Source organism: Lissotriton helveticus, chromosome 11 (genome assembly GCF_964261635.1).
Source record: "Lissotriton helveticus chromosome 11, aLisHel1.1, whole genome shotgun sequence".
Taxonomy (NCBI): Eukaryota; Metazoa; Chordata; class Amphibia; order Caudata; family Salamandridae; genus Lissotriton; species Lissotriton helveticus.
This window is the reverse complement of record NC_136072.1, coordinates 1062408642-1062430692: the sequence shown is the minus strand read 5'-3', so window position 1 is coordinate 1062430692 and position 22051 is coordinate 1062408642. Positions and strand designations below refer to the sequence as shown.

At 49.7% G+C, this 22051-nt stretch overlaps 1 protein-coding gene across 2 annotated transcripts in view; it reads left to right on the top strand.

The window, feature by feature from the left end:
* Nucleotides 1-8160, top strand: part of MPHOSPH9 (M-phase phosphoprotein 9) — a 584582-nt gene extending 576422 nt beyond the window's left edge. The window contains exon 24 of one of the 2 annotated variants that reach the window (XM_078667592.1): nucleotides 7359-8160. In XM_078667592.1, coding sequence (XP_078523718.1) covers nucleotides 7359-7460 — 102 coding nt within the window. In that variant the 3' untranslated portion in view covers nucleotides 7461-8160. The remainder of the gene's footprint in view (nucleotides 1-7358) is intronic. The other variant, XM_078667591.1, reaches the window with a different exon arrangement.
* The last annotated feature ends 13891 nt before the right edge of the window (nucleotides 8161-22051 follow it).

Sequence of the window (22051 nt, the reverse complement as noted above, 5' to 3'; positions counted from 1 at the left end):
TCTGAATACAAAGTGAAGGTAAATAAAAATCTAACTGCTGCATTTAAACATAAATTCAGTGATCGTTTTAAAAAAAATCAGTATTGCATTTCTTTTCAAATACTTTTACAAGAAGTTTCTCACACAAGGTTCAGCTGCGTAAGCAGACATTTTCAGATGGTGCTGCTTTTCTCTCCCATTACTCTGAGCAGATTTACCGAGCATACTTTTTAATTTAGTTTGTACGGATTTTTTTCAGGAAAGCTTCGCTTCCCACATCCTTATCTGCTTCTTGATCATTAACACATTAAAGGAACTCCTAAGGCAAACTTTCACAGGGAGTATTCCAGATCACAGGACTTAGGTTATTTTTCATTTTTGAAGTGTTTGGTGTGGTCCATAAAAGCGCTTGTTGACCAGTTTCACTCCGTGGCCAACGTAGTAGCTCTTTGCAAGCATTTACTTTCAAAAAATAAAACTTTAGGAGAGGGACATGAGAGTGGATGCTCGTGACTGCATTTTTAATTTTTTTTATAAATAATCTGCTTTAATGTGATTCAATATTACTGACAACTGGAAGAAGAAGTGGTTAGCTACTTGGCGTTTGCAGCGTGCTCTTCTTATTTAAGTGTATCTGCACGAGAAGCTGGGGAGTTTGCCTGCACACATTTTGGTGATTAAAGAAACTTCTTGCTTTCACCTGGCAAGGCTGCGGCAGCTTGGCAGCGCGAGCCTCTCGGAACTCTATCGAGGATTTGGACGTTATGATTGATGGATTATTTTCAGTGCGTTTGGTGTAGTGGTTAAACGTGGAGTTCGTGGTTCAGTAAGTCGTGGATAAATAGTTAGTGGTTTGGCACAGGTAGTTGTTTAGCCTTCGTGGTTCAGGCACACGTGAAGTAGTAGGTAGTTGTTTAGTCATACAACCGTTATTTGTAGCTCCAACCTCTGTGAAGTGTGCCCCTACCAAGCTATTGAAATAATATAAAGCCCTGGATCAAGACCTTCTCTTTCCAAGATCAATCCCTCCTCCCATCTCTCGGGCTAAGAAGTCCTATGCCTTTGCACCCTCATCCACTGTTTCTCCAGATAGAGAGAGCCAACAAATGGATTCTGTGGAGAGAAAAATGTGCAACATAGCTGCCATGAGCTTGGAGATTGCAGGTGCTATTGCCTTGCCTCTTTGATAGATCTCTTTGGGAAACTCTACAAAGATTTGAAGAGAACCTACCAAATGAGGACAAACAGGATGTTCAATGGCGTGTGTGGCTGTAGATACACATGGTCTGCATACTCCTGCCATCTAGTGATGGGTTCTTAGTTGTGCAACTTGTTTTTCTTCAACGACGTCTTTCGAGTCACAAGGTAGAGTGACTCCTCCTCTTGGTGATACTGTGCATGGGCATTGACTCGTGTATTAGATTGTTTTCTCTCCGAGCGATACAAAAGGGGATGATGGACGGAGCGTTTGAGCAAATCAAACGCTCACCCCCAGTCAACTGATCTGGGTTTAATCCATCACCATTCTTTAGCTCACTCGGCCACCCCAGTTCAGACATGGCAATATGCAAATCAGTCTCACCCTGTGCCTCATGGAACAGTCCAGCCCGAACTGCCATGCCATGTCTTCCCTGGACCGGAAACAAGCATCCTGGGACCGGTTTCGGATTCATAATCCTCATCAGCCAGGCTATCTTGAATCCAGTGGCCAAGTGAGCAAGGGACTCACGTCTGAGCATACCCTGCCACACTTAGGCCGAACAAAGCGATACAAAAGGGGATGATGGACGGAGCGTTTGAGCAAATCAAACACTCACCCCCAGTCAACTGATCTGGGTTTAATCCATCACCATTCTTTAGCTCACTCGGCCACCCCAGTTCAGACATGGCAATATGCAAATCAGTCTGACCCTGTGCCTCATGGGAACAGTCCAGCCCGAACTGCCATGCCATGTCTTCCCTGGACCGGAAACCAGCATCCTGGGACCGGTTTCGGATTCATAATCCTCATCAGCCAGGCTATCTTGAATCCAGTGGCCAAGTGAGCAAGGGACTCACGTCTGAGCATACCCTGCCACACTTAGGGCAAACAAAGCGATACAAAAGGGGATGATGGACGGAGCGTTTGAGCAAATCAAACACTCACCCCCAGTCAACTGATCTGGGTTTAATCCATCACCATTCTTTAGCTCACTCGGCCACCCCAGTTCAGACATGGCAATATGCAAATCAGTCTGACCCTGTGCCTCATGGGAACAGTCCAACCCGAACTGCCATGCCATGTCTTCCCTGGACCGGAAATAAGCATCCTGGGACCGGTTTGTTTTCTCTCCGCCATCGAGTTCGGACGAATTTGCCTCTCTGTATTCAACTCCATTTGGTAAGCGTCTTCAGTCCTATCCTGTCTTTGACACGCCTTTTCAATTCCTGTGCCACTCAAAAACGTTCGCCGGCTCGTACTTCGACCAATCGCCCTTCGGGGCACCACCTGTCTCGGGCTTTCCACATGCACCGTCAGTAAGTTAGATGTGTTCCTGGTGCAATAGATCTTCAAGATGCATATTTCCTCATTCAGATAATAAACATACATTTTCTATGATTTCTGGTAGGAAACGATTATTACCAATTTAAGTCCTACCCTTTGGCATGAAGTCTGCTCCTCACACTTTCTCAAAGTGTGTGGCAGTAGAAGCGGCCTATTTCAGAAAGTTCAAGATCTTCATCTACCCATATCTGGATGAATGTCTAATGAAGGCATCATTTCCAGACCTGGTTACGAAACACCTCCAAATATCAGCAAGCACCTCACCTTCCAAAGGCTGGGGTTAAGAATCGGTTTTCAAAAGTCAATGATTACTCTAATGCAAAGGATTCACTTCTTGGTGGTGATGCTAGACACCGTTGTCCCAAAATTGTATCCGGAGGAGAGACACAACATAGATGTTGCTGTCTGAAGCAAACACATTATCCAGCTGCTCCACAAATTTCTTCATTACTAGGGTTGATGGCATCAAGCTACTCCTTAGACCATAGTGACAGATGCATCACTACTAGGATTGTGTGCTCATGTGGCCATCTAAAGATACATGGAACATTATCAGCAAGAGAGAAATTCTACAACATCAACCAGTTGGCTGTCCCTCTAGCTCTTAAATCATTCTTGCCATTATTCAGAATGAGTACCCCTCTTGTTCAGACAGACAGTGCAGCCACATATTATCTGAGCAACCCTGGGCGAAACATACTGGAGGCCCTTATCCCTGAAAGCTCAAACCATTTGAAAATAGCTGTTGGGGACTATGACCTGCTAAGGAATGGTCTTTCCACTTCAAAGCTGTCCATCTCTGGATGGATAGTTTCTTACATAATGTTCATGGATAAACCTCTCCTTAGTAAGCAGAAGCAGACAATCCCACAATGGATTTGATGATTCACAAACAGCACAAAACATGCTGTGGCCTTCTCTGATAGTTAAGTACTCGAGCGGCTGTATTATCAAAGAACCCAGAGGGCTCAATAGCAGAAGCGGCCCCTGCAGGTAACAGCTGTGGGGTGGGGTGGTGGGGATTCGACAGACGCCGATGAGGCAAAATTAAATAAATAATTTTCCCTCGTCTGTCGAATTCACCCCCCACCCCACCTCTCTTACCTGCACGGGCCGCTCCTGCTCAATAGGTGATTATGCCTGTTTTTTGTGACCTCCAGGCATTTTGGTATAACAGAAGGCAGCAGACACTCGTATGGCCCCTTCTGTAGTACAGATTACGCCAACTCAATCTGAAGACACTAATACCTCATTTGCATGGGGACTCGTCTCTATTGATATAAGGGAATACTTTGTGCCGGTGCAATAGTACAGTCCTAGGCAAACAGGCCATCAGAAGACGCACGTAGAAATGGAGCACAAACAGGTTGCACCTAGATGGATGCCCCTCGAAAGGGAGTCAAGGGGTCACAGAGGGATCCCCACGCATCCCCCAGCAGACGGAGGCAGTTGTGAGAGCAGAACCCCAATATTTTACTGCACCCCAATATTTCAATCACCCCAAAATGTACCTTCCGCAGCTTGGCTCAAGCACCCTTAAGAGTGACCATCTTTCTCTACATCAGGCTCGCAAAATCAACTTAGCAGAACAATCAAAATAGTGACTGGGAGCACTCAATAACTGAGTTTTATAACAAAATCTGAAAATAGGCATTACAAAGAAATGAAGAATATATACCATGAAGGCTGACATACATAGTCAGATATCAGAATTATTCCAAGTCTCAATAAGCACCAAAAACCATAAGTAGAATGGACAGCATCCATAGAGGAAAAAGGAAAGTCATCTGGCTCACCTCTAAAAGAAGCAATTTTTATACACATTTTACGCATAGGTAATGAGTAAAATCTGCCAATTCAGCTTGGCATGATTAATGAGAACACATACTGGACAAATCAGAATGATGATCGTCACACAAATAATTATAACACTAACCCATTTCTAAGGGCAAGAAAATCTTCCATTAGCTTCCACTGCAACAGCAGTCAGGAGATGTAAAACACATTTTTAAATATTTTCAAACGACTCATACACCATTGTGCTAGCAAGCTTGCCTTGAAACTACCAGAGGAAGTGTCCTTCAAAAAATGATGTGAAGAATACTAAGAAAGTTTCATTCACAGCACATGCTCGCTAAGGAAAATAACCCATTGCGTCATACTGTCCTGTGCTCTGCGAAAACTGTAAGGAGAGAAGACCCACGAGGACATTGATTGGCCGGGGTAATAAGCAGGAGCAAGATGAGCAGGACAACAGGCAGCATTCATTCTAATAAAAGGGTGGTATAGCTAAACTACGTAAATAAGCACACTTCTAACCCTCTAAATAAAATTGTTTCAGGTGCAATGTTAAAAAAGTATCAGTTACGACTATATTCATTAGAAAAACAAGCATTGGCATAGCCAATGGGTCTCGCATTTGGAACCTTATAAGTGTTTAGCCATGCAACAGTTGGTGTTGTTGCACCAAGGATATTCTGCTGCATAACTAAATACTTATAGGGTCCAAAAAGCGAGACCTATTGGCTATGCCAATGCTTGTTTGTTTTTTGTTGCTGTTTTGTTTAAGTTGCCAGATCTACAATAGCATCACATGGTTTTTATTAACAGTTCTTTGCATCAAATGAACTTGTTTTCATTGCTCTGAATGTGGTTTCCATTCTGGTTGTAGGAAGCAGTCATTCCCGGGGGTGTGGGGGCTGCCTAGCTGTGCGCATGCGCCGAACTTTGCAAATGAGAAAAAGCCTGGTGCCGGCGCAATTTCCAAGTGTGGAGTGAGTGAGCCCCAGGCAGCATGACTCACTCACACAGGAGTTCATGCACTGCACCTGCATACTCAGCATGGTTTAAGGAAACGCGACCCACTCCCTCCCAGGCATCGAACACATATTTACCAAGAAACTTTGAGAAGAGCCTGCCTGCTGCACTGACGGCTGGCGGTGTGTGTGCTTGGTGGAAGCATGCACTGACGTCTGGTGGTGTGTGTGCCCGGTGAAAGCGTGCACAGACGGCTAGTGGTGTGTGCCCCCGGTGAAAGCGTGCACTGACGCTGGTGGTGTGTGTGCCTGGTGAAAGCGTGCACTGACAGCTGGTGGTGTGTGCCTGGTGGAAGCGCGCACTGACGGCTGGTGGTGTGTGTGCGCCTGGTGGAAGTGTGCACTGACGGCTGGTCGTGTGTGTGCCAGGTGGAAGCGTGCACTGACGGCCGGTGGTGTGTGTGCCTAGTGGAAGCGTGCACTGACGGCTGGTGGTGTGTGTGCCTGGTGGAAGCGTGCACGGTCGGCTGGTGGTGTGTGTGCCTGGTGGAAGCGTGCACTGACGGCTGGTGGTGCATGTGCTCGGTGAAAGAGTGCACCGACGACTGGTGGTGTGTGCCTGGTGGAAGCGTGCACCGACGGCTGGTAGTATGTGTGCCTGGTGAAAGTGTGCACTGACGGCTGTTGGTGTGTGTGCCTGGTGGAAGGGTGCACTGACGGCTGGTGGTGTGTGTGCCAGATGGAAGCGTGCACTGACGGCTGGTGGTGTGTGTGCCTGGTGGAAGCGTGCACTGACGGCTGGTGGTGTGTGTGCCTGGTGGAATCGTGCACTGACGGCTGGTAGTGTGTGTGCCTGGTGGAAGCGTGCACTGATGGCTGGTGGTGTGTGTGTGCCTGGTGGAAGCGTGCACTGACGGCTGGTGGTATGTGTGCCTGGTGGAAGCGTGCACTGACGGCTGGTGGTGTGTGTGTCTGGTGAAAGCGTGCACTGACGGCTGGTGGTGTGTGTGCCTGGCGGAAGGGTGCACTAACGCTGGTGGTGTGTGTGCCTGCTGGAAGCAGGAGCATTCACAGTGATAGAAGACACAAATGAAATTGGCAAAGAGGAGGGGGAGAAGGGAGGGGGAGTGTGAGCAGAGGGCATGATTCACAGCTAGAAGACACAAATGAAGCTGACCAGGAGGGAGGGGGAAAAGGGAGGGGGTAGTGCAAGCAGAGGAGCCTGATTACAGCAATAAAAACACAGATGGCAGCTGTGCACGTGCACAAGCTCGTGAACGCAATCTGTAAGCCAGCAAAAGCCTCTGGTGGCACTTTTAAAAGCCACTTACTAAATGTCTCGACTGTCTCAAGCGAGACCTAATCATTAGGATTAAAAAATAATGTCGCCTGAAATTGCACATTTAGAACAACCTCTATTACAGTCACTCACTGTACCCACCTACAGGGTGATTGTAGCGTCCTGCTATAAGGTCAGGTAGCTAATGCATTGTTCCCAGTTACAAAGCGGGTTCACGTCTGCTGTAGGAACAGCACATTTGATGTTATATGGTCCTGTTCTGTGGCCAGTGCACAGACTTAGAAGTGGGCTCTGTTGCAAAGCGTGACAGTGCGCCATATATATAATATGGATCATGAGCTAATCTGCCATCAGCTCAGTATTTCACCTGAGCAAATGTGAGGAAACAAATATGGATTGTTGTACACATTTTTGCCAGATTCAAAAATACTCTTGCCTAAGCAAAGTGAAAAATTACTCCTTACTTGCAGCAAAGCCATAGGCCAGGATATTCTTAGTCTCTTTGAATCGCAAACAATTCCTTGCCCTGATGTTATGCTATTTACCTATGTATATTGCTAATGACATTTCGTATGCCATTGTAGTCTGTTCTCTTTGTGGGTTCTCTTTTGTGCAGTTCTGGGAGGGTCATTAATTGGACACAATTGTAAATTTGTCATTTGTAGTTTATGGTCCAAACAAAATGAAATGCATATGAATTACCAACAATGCACAAATTGCACATAGGTATAAGCTGTGCATATGAGTACTTGGCAATAATATTTTTTTCTCTTTTTAGGAGGCATTAGAGGATCGTTTGGAAAAGATCAATCGTGATTTGGGCTCCATTCGCATGACACTAAAGAAGTTTCACGTGCTACGAACCTCTGCAAATATTTGAATATAGTCTGTATTCAATTCTAATGTTTGTGATTGCACTAATGTACAGTAATGCACTAATGAAATGCAACCTTTTTTTGACTTTTTTTGTAATAATTTCAGATCAAGATATCCTGTGAAATTTATATTTTATACTCGAACAAAAGCCAGCAAATATTTTAAACTTATTTTTGTTACTATAGTTTTGGACCAGTCTGTAAATTATGTATTTAAATGTTTTTAAGAAATGTTCATATATATATATACATACACGCACACACACCATGTAAACAAATTCTATTTATATTGAGGCTAAAGAATTAAAGAAATTACATTTTGTTTGTTGTAGGCAAATATTAAATGTCTGTAGTTTCCTTTGTTCTAAGTTGTCTTTATGCCACCCTTAGTTGTAATTATATGATGTAACGTTTCTGTTGAAAAATTGTATGCGCAATAAGAACATTTAGGACATGTTTAGAAGTATTTTTCGTTTTTACCGAGGTTGTATATTATTTTGCCTTTACTGTTATTTTGTTGGTTGGATGAATTAAGCAGCAGCAGTTCAATTACATTGAAATGCTTGAGCAATATTGACTAATGGGTTGTAATTTGCTGTTAAGTGGTGGAAGAGATGCAAACTGGAGTGGTAGTAACAGAAAGTGCACAATTTATATTTCATTATGTCATTATAAACTATAAACATTAAATGTTTTAAATATGAATTGTTGTTGATACCTGTTTTAATTGCAGTGTTAAGCTTGATTGTCTGGCCTTTACTGGGCTTCTAGCCTTTGGAATGCAATTTTGTACTCCATTGACATAAACTTTGTCCTTTTTTTCTATAATTTTTATGATAATTGATTCTTGGCGAAGCACTGTTTTCTGTTGCACAGCTTTTCGAGAAGCAAACAAAATAGACTCCGGCAAAGAAAAAATACTTGAAACTTCTCAAAAAGTTGGTTGCTAACCCTCCAGAGGGATTTTAAGAATCTGGTTCTCACAACCACTTTGGTTTAAAGCTGAAATGGGGAAAGTTACTTGTAATCCTTATGGAATCCTATGGTTGTTCCCTCATTCGTGAATACATGAAAAGTAGAATGTACGAAATCCTGAAACACAATTTTTCGACATATATTTTGTTTTCCCACCATTACAAAAAATAGAAAACAAACCCAAGAAGGCAGTATTTGCATCACTTCGAGCTGAGAATATCATTTAGAACAAACAGTGTAGTTAATATGAAGGAAAAAAACTGGAAACGAGTCCTAAAGTACACAACACTGTGCCATAGCATAAATTGACCCAGCTCCTTTAAGAACCATGGACAGCTTCACTATCCCACCAGAGGCAGCTGAGTGTTAGTTTTTTTTGGGAGCAATTCAAAATCTTTGTCCCTCAAAGTGGGGAGGTGGATAAGCCTTTTATGAATTCAGAGAGAATACATGTCATCAGAAACAAGTTTTAAAAGTAAATATATTTTCCTTTTTCACTATGGCGTTCTCGATCATAGGTTTAAAATGTAGAATAGAGTTTGCCCAGCATTGTCTGTCTTTGAATCCGAATCCAGAGAGTAGTGATTATAAAGGTATGACTTTATATTAATTAAGACATTCCTCATCAGAGCATCAGTAGGTGTCTTCTGTCTTGAGGAATTAGCTCTCATATTTACCAGGTAATGACCTATTCTCTTTTCCATAACCAGTGACAATATAAAAAACTATTGATATGGCAAGGGTCTGTTTAGAGTAGGCCTCATCTTTTTGAACACCTTCATAAGAGCTGTTTGTCCTTATAAATGTCATTGGTCTTATGTAAAACACATAAGACCCTACTAACATTCAGTGTATATAACAACCTTTCCGCTGGGGAAGTAGTATTTGACAAAAAGTTGATAAGGAAATGTTTAATATTTATGTGGCCCTCCTGTCCAGACTGTTCTAATCATTAGGTTTTGCTCCAGCAGCCTATGCAGATAAGACACAAATTGGTGTATCTGAAAGAAACAGGTTAGTGTTAGATTCCTTACCTTAGAATATCCCCAGGAGTCGGACTGGATCTGGAAAGTTTTGCGTAGCAGTACCCCTGCGCGTCGGTAGACGTCTGCGGCTCCGCATCCATTGTTGGCACCGGGATGATGTCGTCGGAGTACTTAGACGCCGCCCTCGCGCGCTGACGTCAGTTCTTCTTTTTTCCGTGCCAGAAAGCGCAGATCCGGAAAAAGCAGAACTCAGTCACTTTTTGACTAACTTTTTTGATCTTTTTGATCCTGTTTGAGGGTCGTAAGACTATCGGTGCCGGTAGGGATACCCGGGTTCAAGCCCTGTGCCGATTGCAACCGACTGATGTCGGTTACCGACCCCCCATCGCCGGTGCCTGTATTGCCTTGGGGCCGGCCATGATGACAAGTCGTACCCCGACTGCCGGGCCTTGATATCAAAGGCTAGGCGGAAGCGGTCCCGTAAGTGCCTCGAGGTCCCGGTCCAGGTTGAGGAGGAGGTCGAAGGACCAGTCGCTGGGCCACAGTCATCGAAGCTCGGCGAGTCGGCACCATTTGTCGGCCTCCAAGTCCTCAGATAAGAAGCACAAGAAGTCGAAGAGACGACATCGCTCTTCCGACTCCCTCCGACGCCCGCGCGATGCGGCCGGGGGTTTGGGCGACACCGCCCACCCGGCTCTGCTGCCAGCTCCATACCCGCCGGTTCCTGGGCTGACCGCAACGCCGGAGTAGATCGATGCCTTCCTCATGGTTATGAGGTTGCTCTCTCCTCCGTCCTGTGGCGCCTTTGGGCCCCGGGAGCCCGAGCGGGCCGGGTGCTTCGGCCCCGGCGCCGTCGACGACTCCGGACCCGACGCCACAGGGCACCGCCGGTTCTGGATCCGGGGCGCCGCTGGTCGACCTCACGACCCTGGCGCAGACTCCCAGGTTATCTCCCCCGAAGCTGTCCCCGGACGACATCGTCCCCGATCCCCCCCCCCTCGATCCGGTTCCGGTGTCGGAACGGCGTCGCTCGACGCCGCATTCGACGCCGAGAGAAGAGCAATTCTTCTATGATCATGCCCCATCCTTTGTACACTACCAGGAGATGGAGGACAAGGGTGATTGGGAGGGGTCTGAGGACCCTCTGGCACGGGAGTGCCAGTCATTTCAGCACTGGGCAGATGAGCTAGGGGAGGCCAGTGGTTTGGACACTTCGCCTGACACTGGATTTGTCTCCCCTCCTACCTTGGCTACGGAGGAGGGGGCTGCCTACAGTGTGGTGTTGACGAGGGCAGCCAAGGCCTTGGCTCTTGAAGACTAACCTCCTCACTGATGTCCTCAAACCGCAGGCAAGCTCTTCGGAGCCTCTACTGCCGTTCAATGAGGCCCTTACTGGCGTTCTGTTGGGCACTTGGTCCAGGCCCGCTACAGGTCCCCCTGTAGATAGGAACGTGGCCAGATGCCACCGCCCGGCCCCGGGCGACCCTTGCTTCCTGTCCACCTACCCCACCCCCGAGAATCTGGTTATCCAGGCCTCTAATTCTCAGACCGCATTCCCGACAGCTCCTCCTGATCGGGAATCCAAAAGGTATGAACAGTTCGGAGAGAAGATGTTCTCCTCTATCAGTTTGGAGTTGCGGTCGGTCAACACCGCTTGCCTTTTGGGCTGTTATACCCACTCTTTGTGGGACACTGTCGCGGACGTGCTGCCAGCTTGCCTGGAGGAGGCCCGGGTGAAGCTAGATAGGAACGTGGCCAGATGCCACCGCCCGGCCCCGGGCAACCCTTGCTTCCTGTCCACCTACCCCACCCCCGAGAATCTGGTTATCCAGGCCTCTAATTCTCAGACCGCATTCCCGACAGCTCCTCCTGATCGGGAATCCAAAAGGTATGAACAGTTCGGAGAGAAGATGTTCTCCTCTATCAGTTTGGAGTTGCGGTCGGTCAACACCGCTTGCCTTTTGGGCTGTTATACCCACTCTTTGTGGGACACTGTCGCGGACGTGCTGCCAGCTTGCCTGGAGGAGGCCCGGGTGAAGCTCGCCAAAGCCCTTGCGGAGGGGAGAGATGCAGCACGGTACTCTATTCATTGTGGGCTGGATACTACAGACTCGCTAGGCAGGGCGATTGCAACGACGGTGGCGGTACGCCGCCACCCTGGTTGAGGTCCGCCAACTTTTCGGCTGATGTCGAGAATTCCCTCATGGACATTTCGTTTGATGGCCTTTGCCTCTTTGGCGACCAGGCAGACAGTGCGCTTGAGCGTTTCAAGGACTCCAGGGCTATGCCAAGTCCTTGGGCCTGTCGGGCCAGCGCCAACAAACTTCTGCCTTTCGCTCCTTACGTGGCCAAGGAAGGGGTGCCCCCTCACGTCCTGCCAGCTACGGGCCGCAGACTAACATCCAGCACGGCGGCGGACGTGGTAACCCCGTGGTGGTGCCAGGGGACAGTGGCGAGGCCAGTCGACATACACCCCCTGCAGCATCTACTTCAAAGCCTTCCTAGTCCGAGCTTTCAGGCCCATTCGACGCCAGTGGGGGGCACGGTTCGCCATCACCTCCTCCACTGGCGCTCCATCACATTGGACAGGTGGGTGCTGAAAATCGTCCGAAGGGGCTACTCCCTCCCCCTCAAGGCGACCCCTCCAGCCATGCCACCGCAGTATCACCGCGTGTTGGGGGATCACTTGCAACTTCTGCAAGAGGAAGTTACGGCCCTCTTGGCCAAGGGGGCCATCAAGCGCGTTCCTGGGCCAGAAGTAGGGTGTGGTTGCTATTCCCACTACTTTCTGGTTCCCAAGAAGGGCAAAGGGGGCCTACACCCGATCTTGGACCTCCGGAACGTCAACGGCTTCCTCCGGAAGGAGAAGTTCAAGATGCTGACTTTGGCTCAGGTCTTAGCTGCCCTAGACAGTACAAAAGGGGGTGGTGATGGACAGAGCATCCGAACCAATCAAACCTCACACCCAGTCAACAGATCTGGGTTTAAACCATCACCGTTCTTTAGCCCACTCTGCCACCCCAGTTCAGACATGGCCATATGAAAATCAGTCTGACCCTGTGCCTCATGGGAACAGTCCAGCCCGAACTGCCAAGCCATGCCTTCCCTGGACCGGACTCAAGCTTCCTAGGACCGGTTTCTGGCATTACAGCCTTCTTCAGCCAGGCTTGCTTGAATCCAGTGGCAAAGTGAGCAAGGGACTCACGTCTGAGCATACCCTGCCAACTTATGGCGAACAAAGCGGTACAAACGGGGATGATGGACGGAGCGTTTGAGCAAATAAAACGCTCACCCCCAGTCAACTGATCTGAACTTAGCTGCCCTTGACCCTGGAGACTGGATGGCAGCGTTGGACTTGCAGGACGCTTATTTTCACATCCCTGTCCTGTCGGCCCACCGGTGCTACCTGCGGTTCACGGTAGGCCATGAGCACTTTCAGTTTACCGTACTCCCCTTTGGCCTCACCAGCGCCCCTGGGGTGTTCACGAAAGGGATGGCGGTGGTCGCAGCTCATCTGCGCATATTGGGGTGTCAGTCTTCCCCTATCTCGATGACAGGTTGTTGAAGGCGGGCTCGCCCCAGACAGTCGTCAGCCACCTTCAGACTACGGCCGACCTCCTTCACCTGCTGGGGTTCTCCATCAATGTGCCGAAGTCACATCTGTGTCCTTCTCAGAAGCTCCTTTTCATGGGAGCGGTTCTGGACTCTGCGCGGTTTCAGGTTTATCCTCCCGAGCAGCGGTTTCGGGATATTCAGGCTCTGATTCCGCTCTTTCAGGCTTTATCCCGAGTCTCGGTCAGGTTGACGCTCCGGCTTCTGGGGCTGATGGCCTCCTGCATCCTTCTGGTGCATCACGCCCGGTGGTGGATGCGGGCTCTGCAGTGGGACCTGAAGTTTCAGTGGGCCCAGCATCAGGGCAACCTGTCCGCCCACGTCCTTATCTCGGAGGGCACTGCGAAACAGTTGCAGTGGTGGCTCACGGACCGCGATTGGGTCAGCGGCAGATCCCTCTCCCTTCCCCAACCAGAGCATGTAGTCGTGATGGATGCGTCCCTCCTGGGCTGGGGGGCCACATGGGAGAGGCGGAGATCAGAGGTCTCTGGTCTCCGGCGGAGTCCTGGCTCCACATCAACTGTCTGGAGCTGCGGGCGATCCGGCTTGCACTGAAAGCATTCCTCCCCTCTGTCAGGGGGAGTGTAGTGCAGGTGTTCACGGACAACACTACCGCCATGTGGTACTCCAACAAACAGGGCGGGGTTGTGGACCCTGTGTCAAGAGGCTCTGCGGCTCTGGCAATGGCTGGAACATCAGGGCATGACCCTGGTGGTTCAACACCTGGCAGGTTCCCTGAACACCAGGGTGGACGAACTCAGCCGTCGGTGCATGATGGATCACGAATGGCGTCTGAACTCGGACGTGGCACAAGGTCTCTTTCAGCAGTGGGGAAAGCCTTGGTTAGATCTATTCGCCACAGAAGAGAACGCGCAATGTCATCAGTTCTGCGCGTTGGAATTTCCAAGGCGGCACTCGCTCTGAGACGCTAATCGTCGCGAGTGGAGCTGCGGTCTGTTGTACGCCTTTCCGCCTATACCACTTCTGCCAGAGTGCTGAAGAAGATCAGGCGCGACCGGGCCCAAGTCATCCTTGTGGCTCCGGACTGGGAACGAAGATACTGGTATCCCGAGCTACTCAGCATGTCAGTCGATGCCCCGATCCCCCGATTTGTCTGCCTCTTCAGGAGGACCTTCTGTCGCAGCAGCAGGGGACAGTCCTCCAACTGAACCTGTCCAGTCTCCACCTCCATGCGTGGAGATTGAGCGGCGACAGTTGAGGCCATTTGGCTTGCCTCCTGAAGTTTGTGATGTGATTCTGGCAGCCAGGCGTCCCTCCACAAAATCGGTATACGCCTGCAGGTGGAATAAATTTGTGGCATGGTGCACAGCAAAGGCTGTGGATCCTCTTTCTGCCCCCCCTTTCGGAGGTTCTCCTCTTTCTTCTTTCTCTTGCCCAGCAGGGCTCTGCTCTAGGCACTATCAAGGGCTACCTCTCTGCCATTTCAGCCTTTTTAAGGCTACCTGATCAGCCTTCTCTTTTCAAGTCCCCTGTTGTAAATAGATTCTTGAAGGGCATCACTCACATGTTTCCTCCTGTTCCTTTCGTGATGCCTCAGTGGGACTTGAACCTTGTGCTTACTTATTTGATGTGCGCTCCTTTCGAGCCACTTCACAATTGCCCTCGTCGTCTTCTCACTCTTAAGATTGCATTCCTGGTTGCCATCACCTCTGCCAGGAGAGTGAGTGAGCTCCAGGCTCTATCTTCCAAACCTCCTTTCCTTTCTGTCCATCTGGACAAAGTTGTCTTGATAACGCGTCCCTCTTTCCTGCCCAAGGTAGTCACAGCCTTCCACATCGGGCAGTCCATCACCTTGCCCACCTTCTTTTTGCCTCCGCATCCCTCAAAAGAGGAAGAGAGGCTCCACCGTCTCGACCCAAACGTGCGCTCTCATTCTATCTGGATCGCACACGCCAGTTCCGGGTGGACGATCAGCTCTTTGTTGGTCACGTGGGCACTAAGAAGGGACGGGCGGTGCAAAAGCGGACTATCTCTCGGTGGGTCGTGTTGTGCATCAAGGTATGCTATTCTTTGGCTAAGAAGGTGCCTCCTGTTGGGCTGAGGGCCACGGCGGCTACTACTGCCCTGGGTCGGGGAGTCCCCTTGCAGGACATCTGTCAGGCAGCTACTTGGGCCTCTCTGCACACGTTCACCAAACACTGCCAAGTCCGGAGAGACCGCTTTTTCTGCCGTTCTGTTCTCCAGGACTTTCTGGTGTGATCATTGGTTCGCAGACCCACCACCAGGGTTGGTATTGCTGGAGTATCTATTCTCAGGTAAGGAATCGAACACTAACCTGTTTCTTTCAGATGCACAAGTTTCTTACCTTCGGTAACGATATATCTGTAAGAAACAATAGTTAGTGTTAGATTCCTTACCGCCCCCACCCATCCTCCCCGTTCTGCGAACCGATATCTAGGGTTACGGTTCATCCCTTTTAGGGCCCTAGTTTCATGGCACCAGTGTTGGTTTTTATCATGGCTCTGCGTTTCTAGCGCGGAAAAGCTGTGTATAAGAACTGACATCAGCGCGCGAGGGCGGCGTCTAAGTACTCAGACGTCATCCTGGCCCCGACGACGGACGCGGAGCCGCAGGCGATGCCTACCGACGCGCAGGGGTGCTGCTACACAAAAATTTCCGGATCCAGTCTGACGCCTGGGGATATTCTAAGGTAAGGAATCTTACACTAACTACTGTTTCTTAGGGGCATGGCCATGGAGGCAACCAAGATGGCTGCCTCTGCGTAAAGCTCCGCTGACCATGCTCCCGAATTCACTGACAAACATGTAATCCAGCATTTTTGAGCCTGCAACACGCCTCCATCCTGAATAGTACCCGACCTGGCACATTCCGGTGCCCTCGCAGTCTCTGGGGACGGCGCGAAGACAGCGTACAGCGGGGGGGGATCGAGGGCCTCCCTGCCCTCGCCGGAGAAATCCCTGTCTGCGCCCGGCCGTGAGGTGAGTGCTGCGCCTGGTGTGCCCCCGCTCTGCTCCGCGGACGCTCGCGGCGCTCAGCTCACCCTGTCTCTCCCCCCCCCCCCCCGTCGCCTTGCTGGTTTGTACTGCGCTGCTCCGGGGACGCGTTCTCAGGCCTCTGGTGTGTTCCTGGGCCGGGGCCTTGAGTTGCGGACCGGTCGGGCTGGGGGCTGGGCGGATTGTGGGCCGCGGGGGTACGTGAGGACTGCGTTGGGCGCTGCGGGTGTTGGCGCCCCCCACTGGCTTGGAGGCGGCCCTGCCCGAAGACTGCACAGCCTCTTCCCCAGCCGCATTGAATCTCTCTGCAGCGGCCCCTTTGCGGATAGGAAACTGCCACGCCCTGGTACATTCTGGACCGCATAGCGCGGCCTTGCTTGAGAGTCTCCCGGCCATAGCCCATCGAGGCAACTTCATTCCTGTATTGCCCAAGATAGGGGAGACCTCATTACCTACCTGGGGCCGCTCCGTGGGAAGCCTACTGACACCTACTGCGGACATTTCGATGCTGTCTTATTGCTCTGTTATTGGGTTGTGGATATATGGACGCCTACCGGATGGTTACTGGATGAGCTATTTTCCAGTTGGCTGACCTCATTTTTCATATAGGGGTGCTCCCCACGTTAAGACGTCGTCTGCTGCCTCCTTACCTTTGCCTCACACCCGTGTGGGATAGTGGGCGCTCTATAGCTGGTGGTCAATCACCCCATTGTTTCCCGGAGCCACTGATTCTATCGCATTGCTGCTTGGACGCTACCTACTGCCTTTTTGCTCGCATCATGGGGAAACACGATCCTAGCCAACGCAAACTAAGCTTTGATAAAGCCTCCCTACTTACATCTGATGCTCCACCGGGCTCCTCCACGGGGGCTATGGAATCCACCGAGCGGGAAGATACGACTTCCTTGGTCACTGCCATGATGAGCGAAATGAGGGCGGGCTTTAAGTCGTTGGACAGCCGATTTGACAGTCTCGAACCAAAATTGGCAGATATGGGGTCTAAGGTCCAGGCACACGATCGCCGACTGGACGTGATGGAGTCCAGGGTTTCGGACATGGAAGACAACGCGTCGAAATCATTGAAACGACTGGAGCGTGCTGAAAAAATACTCAAAGAAGTAGCCATCAAGAATGAGGATCTTGAGGCGCGTAGCCGTTGCAACAACGTCCTCATCCTGGGTGTGGCGGAGACGACGTCAACCGGACGAATGGACACTTTCGTGGAGCAACTACTCATCGACCTGTTCGGTAGAGAGGTGCTCACACAGGGGTTTGTGGTGGAGCGGGCCCATAGATCCTTGGGTCCCCGACCTCGCCCTGGTCTGCCCCCTCGCCCGATCATTGCTAGACTCATGAATTTCCGTGACCGTGAAGCTGCCCTTCGAGCTGCACGTGAGAAGGGTGAGATCCAGTGGCAGGGCAGCACCTTGTCCCTTTTCCCTGATTCCACCTTCATGGTTCAGGAGGCACGACGTAAATGTACTGGTGTCAAGGCAACCCTTCGGATTCTGGGCCTTAAGTACGGCATGCTGTACCCAGCGCGACTAAAGGTGGAAGTTGCCGGTAGATTCCGCATCTTTGACACTCCCACGGAGGCTCAGGAGTTCTGCCAGAACTACAGAAAACAGGTCGAGCGCGGCTTCTGCTTCTGGGACGCAATCCCCGACACATGGCGGATCGCAAAACAGCATAGATCTCTTCGCAGATCCAGGGACTGGTTGAAGACTCATCACAGCATATCCTTTTGCTTGGATCTTTGTGTTGCAGGATTATGTATATTTGGTGTATATTCTGAATATTACACTCAGGTTACCTGCCCGGCGTGGCGTTGCTGCCCCTCATGGCGAATGCCTTTGTGTCCTTATGCTTTTGGGGGTATTTTTCAATTGAATACCGTTTGCTTAATTGGTCAACGTCATGGTTATCATTAAGCTTTATTGTACGATTGCATTGGGTTTACCTCTTTGGGGTTGATAAGAGGTTGGGTGGTGGGTGGGGGGCGGGGTTTGTTTTGTTCCTTTGCATTTCTGATTGTTACATCGTTTATTGTGTCTTTGAGTGGAAATGGAGTAACACGCAATCCAGCTTGTCTCTGATGTCATTTTCCATATGGCCAGGGTAGGCCTTCAGCCCGGGCTATCCCTGATGTCCTGGAACGTTCGGGGGCTGAATAACACTAGAAAGCGTAGACAGGTTTTTAATTATATCTCTCGCCACAGGATTGACATCGCCTTTTTACAGGAAACGCATTTGGCTCCTTCAGACTCTGCTCAAATCGCCAAAAGCTGGGGGGCCCATCGGTTCTTTTCTAATTATAGCAGATACTCAAGAGGGGTTGCCATAATTATACATAAGCGTGTGCCCTTTGCGTTATCTAGCAGTATTATTGACAAAGAGGGTCGCTACTTGATTGTTACGGGTACACTTATGGGATATAAGATCACACTGGTGGAGATCTATGGACCCAATATTGACTCTCCTTCCTTTTTTTAATATCTACAGCTGAAGCTCCTCACGCTCGATACTGGCTTGTTGATTATTGGCGGGGACTTTAATTTGTTGAAGAATACCACTAGAGGCAGCACCTCCTCTTCCCCTGACATTAAAGCCCGTTCCCGCCCTGTGATGCTCGATATGTGTACACACTTCTCTCTTATTGACATTGAAGCACGACTTCACCCGCAGCTGCCTGACTATACGCACCATTCTGGATTTTACAATACCTGGACCAGAATTGATTATTGGCTCCTTTCCTCTGGGGTCGCTGGTTGGTTCGAAAACCTTCTTACTCTCCCGCGCACGTTGTCAGACCACTCTCCAAATGTCCTTACATTAAAGATACCCAGGCTAGGGGGGTATGAGAGACAGTGGCGGTTTCCCGGGAGGGCTTTGACTGACCCTGTTTTCACTGAGCAAGTCCGACAAGCCGTTGAAGATTATTTTGATCTCAACACGGGGACTGTGGGGTCTTGGGCGATGCTCTGGGAGGGATTCAAGGCGACTATTCGTGGTGTATGCAGATAGGGAACTCTCACAAAACCCATCAGGTGCCAGGGAAGCCAGACGCCTCGAGTTGATGATGGAATTTAGAGAGGAGGCAGACAGAGCTGAGGTTTTTGACCAGACAGTGCACGGCGCAGCAGTATGGAGAGGGTGATAGACCTGGTAAATTATTGGCACAGATGCTCCGACCTCGGCATCAAGCATCCTGCTTCACTGAGATTGTGGATCCGCGGGGAGAAGGGGGGGGGGTACACTTGGTTCCACCCCGGGAATCTGTGGTGCCTTTCTGTCCTATTATAAGAACCTGTACACATCCACGTTTTCCGGAGAGCGGGAGGATCCGGGGCCCTATTTAAATGAGATTGCCATGGTCTATCTTGAAAAGTACATGCAGGAATTCTTGGCCACACCCATCACTCAGGATAGCATAGTGGAAGCCATTGATGCTATGAGGGGTTTCTTGGCGCCAGGCCTGGATGGCTTTTCCGCCGATTTCTACAAAGCCTATAAGGAGGAACTAGTCCTGAGGCTGGTGGAGGTATACGCGGAGGCATTGGAGACGGGCAGCCTGCCGCCCACTTTCCGCAAAGCGGTTATTATTCTTCTTCCAAAGCCAGGCAGAGACCCCACCTTATGTAGCTCATACCGACCGCTTTCCTTATTAAACCTCGACAATAAGATTTTGGCCAAGGTTATTGCCATCCGGCTCTCATTACTGATGGAGTCTATCATATCCCCTGCGCAGTCGGGTTTTGTCCCGCATCGCTCCACCTCCTTAAACCTGAGGATCCTGTTCTCAGTATTGCATAGAATAGAACCTTCCACTCTGGCCGCTGCAATTCTTCTTGACGCTGAGAAGGCGTTTGACTCACTGGAGTGGCCCTTTTTTTTGTCCATCATGAGACGCATGGGGATGCCGGAAGTTTTTGTCTCTACGGTTGCGTTATTATACACTGCGCCTACAGCCAGGTTGCGCCTGAATGGCACCATTACCGAGCAGTTCTCCTTGTCACGCGGCACACGTCAAGGATGTCTCCTTTCTCCGTTGCTGTTTATTCTGGCGATGGACCCCTTGGTCCGTCACTTTCAGGAGAAACATCTTCACCGGGGTCTCCAGTTCCACACGGGCCCTCTTTTAATATCTCTGTATGCTGATGACACGATCTTATATGTCAGAATGCCTCATATTAACCTGGAACCTCTTATTCTGGAAATAATTCGCTTTGGGAAATATTCTGGTCTCTGCATCAATTGGCACAAATCAGTCATTTTTCCGCTCACCCCCGGCACCTTGGAGTGCAATTGTGCTTTTCCCCTTGAATGGTGTCATGACTCAGTGAAATATTTAGGGATTCATGTTCACTTGGACACAGTATCCATCATTAAACTAAATTATAGTAGCGCTCTGGATTTTTTGGAGAATCAGATTGAGAGGTGGATCCGCCTCCCCCTGTCCATGGCTGAAAGGATTGCTATAGTTAAAATGATTGTACTTCTTCGCTTTCTATATCTTTTTTTATAATATCCCGATCCCCCTCACCAAGAATTTTTTCTCCCAATTGCGCTCCCTGTTGTTGCGGTTAGTTTGGGGTGACAAAAATCCACGTGTGTCCTGGCGAGTCTTAACCCTCCCATACGAAAGGGGCGGTTTTGGTGTTCCTGATTTTTATCTTTATTTTTTAGTTACGCATTGTTCATACGCTCACTCTTGCTTTCATCCGGATGCCCGTATTTTGTATCTGAAACCTGAAGCAGACTTGGTCCTGCCTGTCCCGCTTTCCACTGTTCTCCCCAGGGGTATACCACGGGACCCGCAGGATATACAGACTGTCTCGTCCACACGTTGGGCCTGGGATAGAGTGCGCAGACTGATTTGCCTAGACCAATTGTATTCTGCAGCCCTCCCTCTGCCCAATGATCATTGGCTCCCAATTACGGGGGAAACTGTGGTCCAACACACATTATCCAAGTTTCACATCCACACCATTGGCGACCTCTTCCCCGAGGGACATGCTTTTTCTATGTCCGAGGACCAACGCTTTTCTGACCGCTCATTCATGGATTCTTTGGTTTTGACTAGGATTCGGTTCATGATGCGAGCCGAATTTCCAACATTTCCAGTACCCCCCGAAGATACCCCTCCGCTCACATTCATCATTCAGCACCAACTGGGTACACACCTGGTCTCCAAGTTGTATAAGTTATGTTGTGCCTCACTTCCTTCTCTGGACTCTGGGGTGCGCACTGCGTGGGAGGGGGATTTGGACAAACCCATATCGGACGACCAATGGGCACAGTGCTGCAGGGCTACGAAGGCACAAACTCATCCATTTCAAATTCCTCCGCAGGCTTTACCACACCCCAGCTCTCTCTCACAGGATAGACCCTAGTCGACCCCACTGCTGTCCCAAATGTAAGGCTCCCCACGCCGACTTCGCCCACCTTTCCTGGACCTGTCCTCTTGTACATGAATATTGGGCTCAGGTACACCACACCTTCAGCGAAATGTTGGGTCTTGACCTGATCCCTACCCCGGAAGTAGTGCTGCTTGGCTACGTTTCCAACTTTCCACGAGCTGTTCGTAAGCTCGCAGCACTGGGATTCCTGTTAGCAAAGAGAGAGGTTGTGTTTTTTTGGTGTGCTAAGCGGCCTCCGGGATTACGATCCTGGCTTCAAAGCATGGCTTTTTGCAATGTTAATTGTGTGGAATACTCGACGCAGGTCCCTGTGCTGACCCGTCCTGTTGATATTTGGGGGCCATACCGCTCCTATATTGAAAAGATATCTGCGGAGCAGCAGTCTCAGTCTGAGAGCCACATAGTCTCGGAGCGGGTGGGCTGAGGGGTCATATATGGATGTGAATGTGCAGTTGGATTCCTTTTGCTCGTGGCCCTTGTTGCTGTTCCCCTGCTCTCACCAACTGGTTGGCCAGAGCATGCGTGGGATCGAATCTGGATGTCTGCATTGCTTTCTGTTTTAAATGCCAGTGATGTTTCCTGCCTCTCATGGTGTATTATACATTGTCATAGTAAAATCGTTAGCAAA